Source organism: Aplidium turbinatum, chromosome 7, assembly GCF_918807975.1.
Source record: "Aplidium turbinatum chromosome 7, kaAplTurb1.1, whole genome shotgun sequence".
NCBI lineage: Eukaryota > Metazoa > Chordata > Ascidiacea > Aplousobranchia > Polyclinidae > Aplidium > Aplidium turbinatum.
In genome coordinates, this window is record NC_137478.1 from 17,332,582 (window position 1) to 17,347,823 (window position 15,242).

The 15,242-nt window shown below is 38.7% G+C and overlaps 1 protein-coding gene and 1 long non-coding RNA gene across 3 annotated transcripts in view; one reads left to right on the forward strand and one right to left on the reverse strand.

Annotated features, from left to right (window-relative positions):
* Window positions 1-951: 951 nt before the first annotated feature.
* LOC145773679 (uncharacterized) lies at window positions 952-5,659 on the reverse strand. Its single transcript, XR_014289979.1, has 3 exons — window positions 5,470-5,659; window positions 3,284-3,357; window positions 952-1,212 (listed from the first exon to the last, which is right to left on the reverse strand). It is a non-coding gene; the product is annotated as an uncharacterized LOC145773679 (long non-coding RNA).
* A 7,506-nt stretch (window positions 5,660-13,165) lies between these two features.
* The window catches only part of LOC145774373 (guanine nucleotide-binding protein-like 1), a 114,527-nt gene continuing 112,450 nt past the window's right edge, over window positions 13,166-15,242 (forward strand). For both annotated transcript variants that reach the window (XM_082585606.1, XM_082585607.1), the window contains exon 1: window positions 13,166-13,401. In XM_082585606.1, coding sequence (XP_082441732.1) covers window positions 13,332-13,401 — 70 coding nt within the window. In that variant the 5' untranslated portion in view covers window positions 13,166-13,331. The remainder of the gene's footprint in view (window positions 13,402-15,242) is intronic.

A 15,242-nucleotide genomic window follows, 5' to 3' on the forward strand; every position in this document is an offset into this window, starting at 1 on the left:
CAGTAAACAGTTGAAAAACTTTCCTCGTCCTATGTTCATTCTAAAGTGAGAAAAATTACGCAATGGTGCACTGTTAAGTAAAAGGTAAATAAATTTCCACCCCTAAGGGTGGTCTCTGTTTTCCACCCTATGCTTCTGTAGGGTGGATTTTTCCACCAAAAATGGTGGATATTTCCACCCTTGAGCAATGGTGGAAATTTCCACCCCCAGCAAAATCCACCCTAAACTGTGGAAATTTCCACCCTAGTCTCTGTTTTCCACCCTAGGCTTATACACTCATAGGGTGGATTTTTCCACCACAAAAAGTGTAAAATTCCACCCTTCATCTGAGGTGGAAATTTCCACCTCAGTAGCATTTACTCTCAGGCTGTCTAAATTTCCACCCTTTAGGATGGTCCTAATTTTTACCTTATTCTTTTTGCTTGAGTTGAAAATGTCCACTCTACAATTCAGACTGTTTTTTTCTATCGCATTAATTCGTGTTCCTGTTTTTTTGTTGCACTTTCTGCCTCCCTATCCGTCAGGTTGCGTAAAAAGTGTTCCTTGCACAAGTGTTTTTCAACCTTTCTTGAGCCACGGAACACTTTATGCATTAAAATAATGTTGCGGAACACCAAATCGGATTTTATAATATGGGCTAATCCATAATGCAATAAAATAAACAATACAACAACAGTTTATTCACTTTCAGCTTTTCTCAATGCGATATCTTGGCCTGTTTGGATGAGCACAATTGCACAAAGTTGATATACGGGCAGGAATTGCAGAAAGGCAAACGCAAAGCAGTTGTGATTTTAATTTTCGACCTGTGTTCCATAGAACGCTAGTCCATTTTAACAATTTCTTGCGGAACACCTGACGATCTTTTACGGAACGATATAGTGTACCGAGGAACACAATCATGTTAAAAATCACTGCCTTACACCAGCATTACCAAATTGTTATTCAAAACTGATTTATTAAAGCTTGCACAGGTGTGCTAATATCAACGGAAACCGGGAAATGTCACACAGGTAATTTAATAGTTGTAGCGTTTCGGCGACTTCTTGGGGAAAGTTAATATCAAATATCCAATACGTGTGCAAAAGCAGAAGCAGTGCAGTTTCAGGCTCCTCGATGTGGCATAGCAGTTGCCTTTGCACGTGTAGAGAAACTCCCTCGGATGTGCTCCACATAAGGAGTTATGACTTTTGTCAAGCTGAAACTGTCATCCTGTAAAACAATATGTAACATTAGCATTGATCCAACCTTATAAGAATTATAGGCCTATGGTAAAACTGATTATACTTGGAAAAGGTATAGATTTATACGATGCTAACGAATTGTGTTGTTGTGACACACTACCATCTCTATGGCACACAAATAAGCTATACAGAGTTATTGGCAATGTAACAATTTCGTACCAATATAAAAATGGACATAACTCAGCAACAACACTACATTTAACATTATAAAAACAAAAAACAAAAAGCGAACGTTTTTTGTTTTTATAATGTTAAATGTAGTGTTGTTGCTGAGTTATGTCTGTTTATGGTTTAAAAGAGTTACCTCTCTACCCAAATTGTAATATAAAAATGGCAGGCAAATGAAATATTCAGCAGCAAAATGTGACCCTCGAAAAACTGTTTATGATCTGATTAATAAAATATTTATCCAATAGAATTCAAATTTCAATTCAATTTTGATCATCTCATCTGCATTTCATTTCACTTTTAATTTCATCTTCGATCAGGCAAAACAAAACGCTTTTTTTAAGAGCTGTAACTTTAGTTCTCATTTCGTATGTGTGCAAGATATAGCAGTTTCTCAATTGTTTAGATTAGACCATAGTTTTGTTGTTATCCTGTATATTTTTGTCTAATCTTTAGTATTTCTTATTCAAGGTATAAGGTGTTTTAAAGGCTTGATGAAGACTACTAGATGCAAATTGCATAACCGAGAACGATTGTTATGCCGTTTTTGTTTTCACAATGTTAAATGTTGTCTCGTTGCTTAGTTATGTCTATTTATGGTTAAAAAAAACTCCGTTAACATGAACACTTTGACTTTTTTGCAGAATTTGTGCATAAAAAAACAAAACAAAAATTCGTCATGACACGGTTTTGTTTTCAAACGCACTTACGTTTCTAGAAAATAGGGCAAACCGAACACTTCGAATTGCAACATTGGCGGATTTCGAAACGAAACTAAGACAAAGAAGTAAAAAAACATAAAAATAAATTGCTTTTTTTAAATTAATCTTAAAACTACTTGAAATTATTGGTTCGTTTCAGTTTCAATTCTTTTATTTAGTTTTGCTTCTCACCACGTTTCTTGAAATTTAATTTGCTCAAATAAAATTCTTTTAAAACATCCAAAGCTTTAATGTGTCAAAACGAGAGCTGTGGAGTTGGGCGAAAAATATACGACTTCGACTCCTCGATTTATAACTGGCTGACTCCGGCTTCAGTGTTGTAAGGTTTTTTAGGGCCTCCAGATTGTTTTTTGGAGTATTCAAAAAGAATACAAAAAGAATAATAATCAGTGGTTCTATGAAACGTTGTGCGTTAAAGTTGTGTTGTTGTAAGTAATAGAAGCTTGGTCTTATATATCTAATTGCATGCAGTTTAAAATTGCAAACATTGTTTATCGTTTTGTATGCAGCCGGAGTTGCAGTCTTGCCCTTTTTTTTAAAAAACTCCTATTCCAGAGCCCCGATAAAAACCATGCGCATTTCTGCAAGCAAAAAAAATGGAAAAAAATTCTCTCTCCTTTATTTGTGACGTCAGTGGACTTAGAGCCCGTGATCTCACCTCTTTTTTAACGCTCTGTCTTGGAGAGTGCACTATTGCGAAGAAAATAGAGTTGGCATTCCGCTGATATACGGTTTAACAATTTTGACCACTAGGTGCGGAATCAGCGGAATCATCATCTGTAAATGATGATGATTCCGCTGATGTACGGTTTAACAATTTTGACCACTAGGTGTGAGTAATGAGTTGTGAGGCATTTTCCGACAAATTTTGTTTCATTAAGCAAGCGCTTAATGTGAATGCGGGATATAAAATGAGATATAACTTTTACTAATATTGCAAGACAGTCATACACATTCTACGATGATCATCATTTTTCCATTTTGTTTTTATTTTGATACATTCTAATAGGTGAAGTAGTGCCTTCTACCTTACATAGTGCTTACGTGCATTATGATACGGATACTGCGAGGTAACAGCATCAAACCGTTTAAGTAAAAAATGTAATTGTAGCCTAATCAATTATAGCTAGCGGTAGACTGATGACTTACAGCGCCAATTATCACAAAATGCTGTATTCCCTCTTTGAATACAAGTGGTAAGCACAGCAGAGCTCTCCAGCGATCTGCCAATACAAAATAACTATGAGCTGTGCATAATTAATAGATAAGGTAAATGTGGTGCCAAACTCAGTTACTAAGTTTCGGGAATGAGAAGATAAGGTTGTCATCACACTAGGCCTTCGGCACTAACGAAAGGAGAGTGGCCAGTTACTTTCTCTTGGCTTTGATATGTACTTAGAACAGTAGACACAACAAAACCATCGTGCAAGACATGACAAGTTGCCAGAAAATATTAAATATTCTCACGCTAAATAATTCACAATAGAATATTATCAGACAATTCTATGCAATGTAAGTTGCTTCACCTATTTAATCAAATTAAATAAAGAGGTACCGGTATGGGTTCGTGGTTTAACTGCTTCTTCTAGTCAAATGACAAAACTAGAGTCCTGTTTTTTTTTCGGTCATTTATCGGTCATTGACCTATTTTTTAGCAAAATGTCCGAAAAAAATATAGGCCTAGTCAATTCGGTCAATTGCGGCCGGATGTTGCAAGATTGAGTTTCGCTGATGAACGTTGAAGAAACGTTTGTCTGTTCTAACTTTTCTTAGATAAAACACGACAACGTTTCTCAGCGAAACTTAATGTTGTAGCTAGTCAGGAAGTGCAAATTTTGGTTTGGAGCAGCTACTTGAAAGGAAATATTTTCATCAGAAAAAATGACCGAAATAAATAAAAAATGACCAAATTTTTTCAAGTCATTTCGGACAAATTACCAAAAAGTCTCAGCGAAAAAAAAATACCCAGAATTTTCTAGACATTGGGCTATCTGAAAGCACGCTCCATCAAGTATGAGCTGGGAAAGGCAATAATAAAAACTTTGACCCGATTCCACACGTGAGAGTATGTCTCTTTGATTTGGTTCTGCAGCCAGAACGATTGATACGAGATGTTGAACTTCAGTTTGAGTGCAAAATCGTTTTACAATGTTATTAGTTCCTCCTTAAAAATTCCATGTTCGGAAATATCACAGAATAGGTCGATTATTCAATCATAGATTTCTAACTGGAATACATCCTGGAATCGAACTCCCATGTCTTTGCGTACTTCTTGAAGATGATTAGATATGCCTTTGCCACTGGTATCAAGTTGATGCAAGCTGGAGAAGTGGAAAAATTCTCGTCTAGCTAAATTTCGCTGATACAACACGAGCATATTTCGTTACGCTGAAGGGATAAATTCAGTTCATTAAATTAGGAAAATAGCCTATGTTTGACAAGTAGGCGATATCACTTTTCACAACCAGGACGTCATTTGCAAGGGCAGGATCACAACTCTGCAGAAATTCCTTGATAGTTTCAAACAGCGAATAAAATCGTGAATCAATTTCTCTGGGAAAGCCAACGTACTTCGGTGTGGAGTAGTATGCGCTCAAAAGCTTCATCATTCTCATTGCACAATCATTTGAATAAGCGTGTTATTCAGAGCGTGCGCTTTAATTTTATTCACTGCATTGATGACAGTCTTCAAAGATAGATTAAGACGAACGCTAGATCAAAATACTCTCGGATTGAAAGATCGGATTTGCGTAATCGCAGTGCTTCAAAGTAAGTCACGTGTTACGACCTCAACAAACTTGTAAGGCACTGTGAAGCGACTTTGCCAACATAATTGCCACAAAATCTGCCACAGAGCTCTTATAGTCACCGTCTTCTTTTGTATTTCCTTGAAGCGAAACATGACAAAAAATGCTTTGCTATCATCTTTTTGTAACTGCCCCGATTTACTCTCAGCGCTCCCCAATCGCCCACTTTATAGCCAGCGCCCCCTTCATGATTGCAAACGCCCACAGGGGGGCGCTGGCGCCCACTTTGGAAACCACTGGTTTAAATGGATAACTGGTCAAATGTTTTAGACCTAACCTTGACAGCATTTGGTTTTATAAGTTGTGACAAAAACAAACAGTGTAAACAAAAAATACACAGATTACAGAATATATATAATAATCTGCTACGACCTACATGTTTTTTGTTGTTGCAATTTAGACTGGTGTTACAGCATATATACACAACATAAAGAATACTACTGTAGATAGACAAAAAGTCAATACCTTTGATTTAATTAGTTTGACAATTATAGTACGGTACTAGAAAAAAGTCATAATGTTACTTACCAAACTATTTCGTGTCCAAGGTGCAGATCGTCCAAAGTAACGCAATTACGTAGTTGATTTCAATATTCTACTTCAAGGGGAAATTCATGTATATGAACAACTTAGTTCACTAGTTGTTGATAATCCACGATGAAGTCACAGCGACAAACAAAACAATACCACTATCCCCTACAGTAGGTTTCATACAAAGTTTTGCTGTGAATTAAACAAATAACATAACTTCATTTTAAATCGTGCTTTTCTATGCATTATGACTACCTCTAGCTCTGCCATTGGAACTAAACTAAACAAAACAAGTAGCCTACTGCACATAAAAACTTGGTCAGCGAAAAGAATTTACAACATTCAAACAACGCTTTCGTTTAACACTTTAACATTTCTGAGGCATCTGTCAATCCTCGCCACACTCGACCGCACAGAGACACCAGTAAATTAGGTCAGCGTCTCTTCGTCGACGAAGCGAAAACAATTCTTTCGCCATCCAATTCACGCTTCATTTATCTGACCAGCGATGCTGTCGCACACAAAATACAGCACAAACAAAAATGTTAAAATATTCTACCCTCCACCCAAAATATGCTACTACGTTTAACACTTTGATCCTGCGGCCTGATCTGGCTCCCATAATCGCATAGCCAAAGGCCACAGAGAACCACTTTGGATGTCGTCAGTTTAAACTTATTTTTGTGAAAAGACTCATAATGGCGCTTGACGTTATACTCTTTAGCAGCTGAAACTGTTTTTTTTTTGGCAAACTAGACAGAGTGGTTTTCCTGAATTTTCTGCAAATAAATAATCTTCTTCCTCTTTATTTTAAAATGATCTTTCTTCCACCTTTCTTTTTTTTACAAGTAGTCTACTCATTATCTTGACCCTTAAGCCTGGTCTACACTACAAGCCCGAAAAGCGCAAACGCCTGCCTTGTCAAGCCTCGACTGACTAAAAACTGTCTACACTGGCAAATTTGATCTTGCGACCGTGTGCATTCAAGCGCTAACAACGTCACTTTCTGCTTGGTTAAGTCATTTGGCTGGAAATTCGCCTTCAATTGATTTATACTTATCAATCAAACGCATCCATCGCTGTACTGACACAGTGTAATAGGTCAACTGAAAATAATCTAGAATAGTATTGTAAACCTAGAGCTATCCTTTAACTTGTACAGTTGAACACTACAATCAATGCAAGGCTAGCAGGTAGGCCAACCCATTGCAACCCAAGTTTGACCAAAAGCCTGGTGAAGTGCTACCTAAACCTGACCAACAGCTAAAGATAATTTGAATCCGTCTAAGAGGTAGGACCACCATACTAGCTGGAAGGCCAACTTTAATCATACCAAAAGCCTAGTGAAGTGCCACCTTAACCAAACTAACAGCTAAGTAGATCTATGTAAGACTTTTTTAAAGCTAACCTTTTAATTTTTATCTACACACATCAACTAACCTATTAACTGAAACAGAGTACCATTTTTACAGAAAACTGAAACTGCCTTTCCACCAAAGTCCCACAAAATGCCAAGACCTGAGCTCAAACTAAATTCTGAGCCAGAACCTTGGTCAAGCGAATCTCTCCAGAGCGTAAAAAAAGCTCGCGATGACCAGACGTTTTCAGGCCGACGACGGCGCTGTTGCCGAGAGAAGCTTTGTGTTAAATAAACAAAGAATGCGCCACGCTCAGCTCAAAATATTTTGTAGTGTAGACCAGGCTTTAGGTTTTGCGAAACTGGTAAGTTTTAGGCTAGGACAACAAGGCGAGTAACTAAAAACATTGTTATGCATCACAAAGGATCGTTCACAAAGTTTTTTGTCAATTACAATAACAAAGAAACAAAAATTGAAGTGATATTGCTACATTGAAGCAAAGCTGACTATCAGTTCTCTGGGCAAAAAAAAGAGCTCGCGGCCAAATTTGGCTCGCGGCCTGCACTTGTACCACACTGTCATAATTGAGATTGATTAGTTGTCTACTCTATGGTACAACAAAATAACTTCTCTTTCAAGTAACCAACAAAACGTAATTTTCAGCTTTTATAACAAGAGACTACAATACACAGATTACACCTCACACAGATGATAGACCGATGGGTAATTGGGTTTCAATAGCGTCATTCAAACCCAATTGATTTGTTTTGCTTCTGTCTATGGTACAGCAAAATTACTTCTTTACAACATGACTAATAAACGGTGACAGCTTTATTCTATCAATCCTGTGCGGTATCTAAAGGTTTGAAAAATTTGAAGAAGGGTAATAATCGGGTAGCCTACAAATTAATTGTTTTTTATTGTAGCTCCATGTCAACTATTACCATAAACTTTGAAACTACAGTGAAATCACTTCTTTTGTTGAAACCATATGACAATTTCTTTGTTCTTGTTAAAAACTATTCCTAGAAAGAAAACTTTGTCATTTTTACGTTTTTTAACGTCTGAAGACGATCAACGTAAAGGATGGATCTTGTGTCTGAGATAATGGCTGCTTTGCTTGTACTCATTGTTTTACCACTTTCAGGTAATAGTTTCTGTCCAACTGTATTTTCTTTTTGTGTCTTTTATGTTGTCTTTGTTAGTTGTTACTTACGACGGAGCAAGTAAACTGTCTGGTAGAAATAGACAATAAAAGAAGTAATCCAACCTTGCGTTATTTATTGTATTTTAGTGAGTATCCCACATGGTTAGTCATAAACGTGCTACAGTGCAACTGGAACGGCTTTTGCTTCTTTGTTAGACGCTGTCGTGAAAATCAATAATTTGAACAACAACAAGTTTGCAAATGAGAAATTTCATATAATTTCAATAGTAGGCTGCTCTTCTCACATCGAAATATTTACATGCGATTGTAAGGCAAAACAACACAAACAAAAAAGGCAATACTTTAGGTACTATTGATAAGGGATGCTTGTTTCCATGAAAACTAGACATTATGAGTTTCGGAAAGCATTGGCTTGTGAAAAGCAAATGCAATTTTTGTTTCAATTTGATGTTGAAAACGATAGAAACCATTGATATCAGGCCGATATAATTAGTCATTTTTGCATTGCACAACAATGTAAACCGTCATTATTTACTGAAAATTTTAGTCATTGTTTACATTGTAACATAATGTAACAATGCCAGATTTTCCAACCAGTAAAATATCTATGGGCTTCTAGCATCGAAGATTTCAGAAGTAAAGCACGATGTAAGATTCGCACGTAAAGCTATATAATATAATACACCAGCACACACACTACACATTGCGTTGGAGCCGGCTCATTGTTTTTCAGTGCTTTGCATAAAGTTGGATGAGCACGGTACTGTAATTAAAAGGCGGCAGGTAAAGCAAAAGGTATTTCCTTTTGGTTTTGTTTGCTTCACACAGATGCGAACATAATAGCAGCTGTCGGATTAGCGGTTTCACAAAAGATACCGGTACATTAAAATTGCAGCTGACTTACTGTTTACGTTTTCTTGTTACTCGAAACTCGAATGCCCACCGAGCAGTGAGCACCAATTAGAAGACAAAAACGTTCATATAAACATAATAGAAGCCGCCTTCGAATAGAAGCCACACAAAACGTTCAAAAAATAAAAATAAAAGTAGCCGCGGTTTCTATTCAAGAAAATACGGTACATAATTTCAACGTGTGCTTTGAGCACAAATCCTCATCACCATCATTATGTTTCTTCCTTGTATTGAGGGTTGGATGCAATGCGCCATTGTTCTCGACCATGAGCTGTTCGTACTGCATTTTCATAAGTTAATTTTGTCCATTTAGTGATGTTTGATGTCCAAATCATTCTTGGTCTGCCTTTGTTTCTTTTACCGTTTATCTTCCCTTCTATTAATGATCTTTGTAACGAGTTTTGCCTTATTGTGTGTCCGAAATACTTCAATTTTATTCTTTTGACTATTTGTAAGAGAATTTGCTTGAATTGAATTTGGATAATACTTCATCGTTAGTGATCTTTTGATTCCATGAAATTTTTAACATTTGCCTGTATGACCAGCTGAGTACAAAGGCATATTGCATTTGAAGAAACGATGAGAAACTTTGACGAGATTATTTCATTTTTTGGAATATCCCGTTCCTCTGATGTCGTCTACACATATGGCACAACGCTTTTTGAATGGCTGTGGCTGATAATTTGGTTGTGGTTGTATTGTAGGCTACTAGCAGTAGGCTACTTCTCCCCAGCAATCCCATTATTGACTTGCGTAGGTGATTATTGAGTTGAGGAGTGTTGTCGAGACGGTGCACCGCGGCTCCTGCGTAGCCTACGCCACATGGCATCGTCATAAGAAGCACCACATCAAACGCACGGAAATCTCCAAGTAAAAGCACAATAAAAAATTAGAAGCCACATTTGAAACATATTAGAAATACCAGTTGTCAACAGTGTAATTTCGGTGAAAATCAACAAAGCAATTTTTGTCCTTGGTAATGCAAAATGCACTTTGCATTTTTCGCAGTAAAACACAGGGGCTGCCTTACAATTGGGGTGCTTGCATCTTCCTCTTGTCATCACTACTGGAAAGTGATGGTACCCATCAGTTCGGATTTCAACAGGAGGTATTGCTTTGGTAGCAGCACCTATAATTTCTTTTTTTATGAATTGTGAAGTCGTTGTCTGTGATAGCAGCTCTCTTTTACGAGGTGTCGTAGGTTTTCCTTCAAGAGGCAGAGCTTCAGCAATACAAAGCTTGAATTCTTGAAGCATCATTGTTTTCTCAGAACCACTGACAGCGAAAGAGTCCTTTCTATACAACAGCCAGCAGATTATTATAGTTAGATCTAAAAAATGATTCATTTTGATTCGATATAGAGCCATGAGAGAGTCCATGAGATCAACGCCTCCCATAAACTGATTGTACTCCTTCACAATTGCAGGGTAAGTTACCGTTTTAGAACATTTTTTCTTTTTGTCTAACCGGTTACACTCTCCCATTGGTTGAGCAGCAGCAAAGATGGACAATAAAGCGACAGATCTGTTGCCTATCCATTTTACCACACGCACTTCCGTGCCATCAACCACAACTTTCTTTTCATCATGTGCACCTCTTTTGTCACCGGAAAATGTGATCCCTGGTAGCCGATTAACTGCCACAGTCCCTAAACAGTGTATATTTGATTTTTCCAGATGGTTTAGAAGAGGAATAGATGTAAACCATCTGTCAAAGTAAAGCAAATGGTCAAGACCCCTTGAAACAGATCTGCATAAATTTATTACCACATTGGAGCTGGCTCCAAAGTCTGGCTGATCAGGCAATGATTCGATTTTTCCTGAATACACAAAGAAATCGTGTACAAATCCAATTTTTCGACTATACAGTAGCTACCAAAGCTGTTCTGCAGGATGTTGTTCCTCTTGGACGTCTGATTGCTTGTTAGGTGGTTAATATCTTTATCAATGCTTGAAAAAAGAAATGGGCCAACTGCGAAGTATAGGCTGCGGTTGAAAATTGAATGAGTCTGTTCACCAGGCATTTAGTTAAATAACATGATGCGTTCTAGTGGTGCAAATTAAGATAAACTACCACACGATGACGATGTATAAAGTGACAATCTGCTTTTTTTCCGACGTTTTGTCAATCAGACACGATTGACTTCTTCAAGGAACGAGACCAGGTAGTGGCTACCTGTCTAACATGGCAAAACACAGGACCATGTTGCTGAAATCAACTATACATGCAAGAAATATATATAGGATCTGTATTTGCATATTGTGTGAAAATGTTATCTAGAATTTTAAGTCGAGTAAAAACACAAGATTGTCGTTAGACTAGATAGCCACAACATCAAAATTTACCGTAGGCTATTTCTGCATTGCAACGTATATACTAAAAGTAAAATCATGTCAATCATACACAAGATGCAACCATTGCTTTTGAGGCTACATTTTTACACTTCTAAGGACATACAGTAACGTATGTCCTTAGAAGTGTAGCAATAACGTAAAAAAATTGAGGGGTTACCGTAGTTCGCCCTCAAATAATGACGTTGGCCCAACGTTCTGTACAACTGCACACCAACATAGGAAAAACCGACTTTCTAATTCTAAGTTTTTTTGCATTTTCATTGTCCCATTACAATTGTAAAAGGAATACGATGAAGCAAACTTAAACAATTCTTCGAAGGTATCTTCAATTAAAATATTTCAAAAGTTGGCAAAGTTGGCAAAACTACACTACCCTCAGCCAACCCGAACAACCGTCAGCCTACGTTGGGCCAAGGAAAAATGTTTACTGGGCTCCATTCAGAATTCCATTTATGGTCCGCCCAAGTAGCCGCAGAGATGTCTTGTTCATCAGCTTCGTTGATCAGAAGCCGAGCGGCTGGCACGAATGGGTGTCTTGATTTCAGTCGGCGGGGGTGCCCGTTTGGGAAGGCAGAGATCTTGTGGTGGAGAAGATGATTAGGCTCCAGTGCCCGTCGACCGAGGGACAGAGTAGCTTCTTCGCGACGAAGCTCAGCAGGTTGGATGCCAGCGAGAATGGGGAGATTGTCCAATGGTGTGGGACGCAGGCATCCGGTCACTGTGCGCAGGACGCTGTTTATGGCAGTGTCGATGTTGTGGCAGTGAGCACTGCGGCACCAGACAGGTGCACAGTACTCTGCTGAAGAGTAGACAAGGGCTAAGGCTGCTATTCGCAAAGTGTCAGCCCTCGCCCCCCAGCTAGAGCCTGCCAGGCGCTTCAGTAATGCAGCGCGGGATGTCAGTTTCTTGCGCAGTGACACCAAATGGTGGCGGTATGTGAGCGATCTGTCTAGTGTCACCCCAAGGTACCTTGGCTCGGGGCAGAAGGACAGAGGTTTTCCGTTGTTGTGGACATGTAGGCCTAGTTCACGATCAGCTTCCCGATTGTGTAGGTGGAAAGCTGCCGCCACAGTTTTGGTTTCGCTGAGTTTCAGTCGCCAGTTCTGGAGATAAGCTGAGATGGTTTGCATGTCCTGGCTCAAGGTGTCTTCTAGATTTTCCCACGACTTTGTGGAGTGGAGAATTGCCAGATCGTCCGCATAAGCGTATTTTGCGGAGACCGTGGTTGGCAGGTCGTGGGTGTAGATGTTGAAAAGAAGTGGAGCCAGGACCGATCCCTGTGGGACGCCGTTTTTCAGGCGTCTCAGTCTGCTTCGCCGTGGGTTGCCGGTGGTGAGGGTGAAGCTTCGATTCCTGACAAGTTCCATAATCATATGGACCATATGTCGGTCAGGAAGCAGGCGAAGCAGCTTGTAAGTAAGGCCGCGATGCCATACGGTATCGTAGGCAGCTGTGAGATCTAGAAAGACAGCGCCGGCCTTCTTTTTTGCCTCAAAGCAGTCCTCGATGTCTTGGGTCAACAGTGTGACCTGATCTACAGTGGATTTTCCGCGCCGAAACCCAGCTTGCTCTTTTGGAAGGAGTGGGTCGATGATTGGGTTGACGCGGGCATAGATCAGTCTTTCGAGGATCTTGAAAGGAACACAGAGGAGGGATATCGGACGATAACTCCTTGGGTCCTCTGGTGGCTTGTGAGGCTTAGGGATCGCAACTACTAAAGCTCTTCTCCAGATTTTTGGGATTGTGAGGTGGTGCAGGCAGGAAGAGAGGAATCTACGTAACAAGGACTTTGTTATTAGGTGAAGTGGTGTAACTTGAAGGTTGAAATGGTGTTGTGTGAAAACTGAAGTCTGGCAACACTGGGTTGACATAGAAGCTCAAGCTGCAATGTGATAGTGCAGGTTGCAGAACTTTTTGTGATTGCGATTTTTTCACCTCGTGTCTTCTCGATTATAATTGTCAATTTCAAAATATGAGTCAAGTGACGTCATTATCTGGTTAAGAAAAGCACCATTTTTCTTGTAGGCTACTGTACTTGGTTAAAGTTTGAAAACAAATTTTTGGCCAATGTTGAGAAAAAAACCTTTCAGTGGAAAGAAGAAAAAGCAACAACTCCAAGAAAAAAGAAACCAACAAAGTAAATTAGATACCGTACTAAACTGTTAAAAGCACAATGCACATTCAATACGGTAGTCATCGCTCCTTTGCAGTGCTGTAATTTTTTTGAGGTACCGGTACCTAGCTATAGCTACTGGTATACAAGTGTTCTTCAACTAAGATGAAACGTTTTATTAGTTATGCCTATCCTTTCTTTTGTGTATGAAAACGTTTTTTGCTTTTTTATGTTTTAGTAAATTACTGTGGAAAATGTACGGTAAAGGGCGTTTGACTACGATAGTCATACTGTAAGCTAGGGTGGCTCTTGAAATTGAGTTTTTGAATTTTGCTTGGAACACCCTTTCAAATGGTGAGGTTGTCAGAAAGAATAACTCCTGCAAAATCTTTTTTAATTTGAAGTTGATTTAGGGGTGGCCCTCCCCCCTAAAGTTCTGTGCCTCCCTCAAAATAACAGATCTGCGCATCTTGAAATCCACTTGAACTAGAGATATGGTTTTTCTGCTTTCTGAACATTGAATAGGGTGCAACCTAGTTCGTACTCTGAACAGTTTGTACCCTGAAAAGATCGAGAGAAAAATTCAAAAAAGCCAAAGTCGCTGTTCAGAGTTTCCGCAAACAAACAAACTGAAAAGATCGATGGAAAAAATAGAATAAAGCTTAAGTAGCTGATCGCAGTTTCCATTTTTTCGCAGTTTCCTCAAACATTTTAAAATTTCCGATAATGATCATAAGAGTTTGCCGAAATCGCTGAATGCAGTTTCCGCAAATGTTTTAAAAGGGTTAGGGTTAGAAAAAGGTCAAGAGAAAAAATTAAAAAAAGCCGAAGTCGCTGATTGGAGTTTCCACAAACAAACAAATTGAAAAGATCAAGAGTAAAAAATAGAACAAAGCCTACCGTAAGTCGCTGATTGCAGTTTTCGCAAACATTTTAAAATTTCCGGTATTGATCCTAAGAGTTTGCCGAAGTCGCTGATTACAGTTTCCTCAAACATTTTAAAAGGGTTAGGGTTGAGATTGGAGTTTCTGCAAACATTTTAAAATTTCCAGTAATGATCCTGAGAGTTTTTGTTTGTTGGCGGAAACTCTGATCAGCGACTTCGGCTTTGTGTTATTCTTTCTAACTTTTCAAAGGGAAAATTTTAAAATGTTTGCTGAAACTGCAATTAGCGACTTTGGCTTTTTTTTAATTTTTTCTCTTGATCTTTTCAGGGTACAAACTGAGGGTACAAACTGTTCAGGGTGCGAACTAGGTTGCATCCCGTTGAATGCATCTATCTTGAGTATTCAATTCAATTTATTTTTCTTTGTCAGAATGCAAAAGAAATGATATTGTGAAAAAGAAACACAGTAACAAAACCAACAAAAGGAAAAGGTGGCAAAACCTTATGGTAATGGTTTAAGACGTGCATGAAAGGATCTAATATTTCGGTATAAGCAATTATGCATCGATAAATATACAGGCCTTAAAACTCGTATTTTTTCCTGGCAGCCATCATGGCCTACCAAGAGCTCCTTCTCGGCGGCCAAATCTGCGTGCTTGGAGGCCAAAATACAAATAACGATAGCACAAGTAAATAGAATTAAACTTGCTACAGTGTTAAAATGATCACTTGGCGTTGTTGAAGTCTTGGCGGCGTCCTGCAATAGAATCGTTGTACCACGCAATAACTGCTTTATCGGGATTGTCACTGTCACATGCTATTGCCGGACCATCTAACGACACTAAATTGTTGCAACTTCTCGCAGCTCAGTAGATTGTTTCAACTGCATAGCCTACCGCCTTCATAAAACCTGACTATTTATTCCGTTATGATGCTGTTTTTTTTTGCGCTGAGACTTTTCGGTCATTTGTCCGAAATG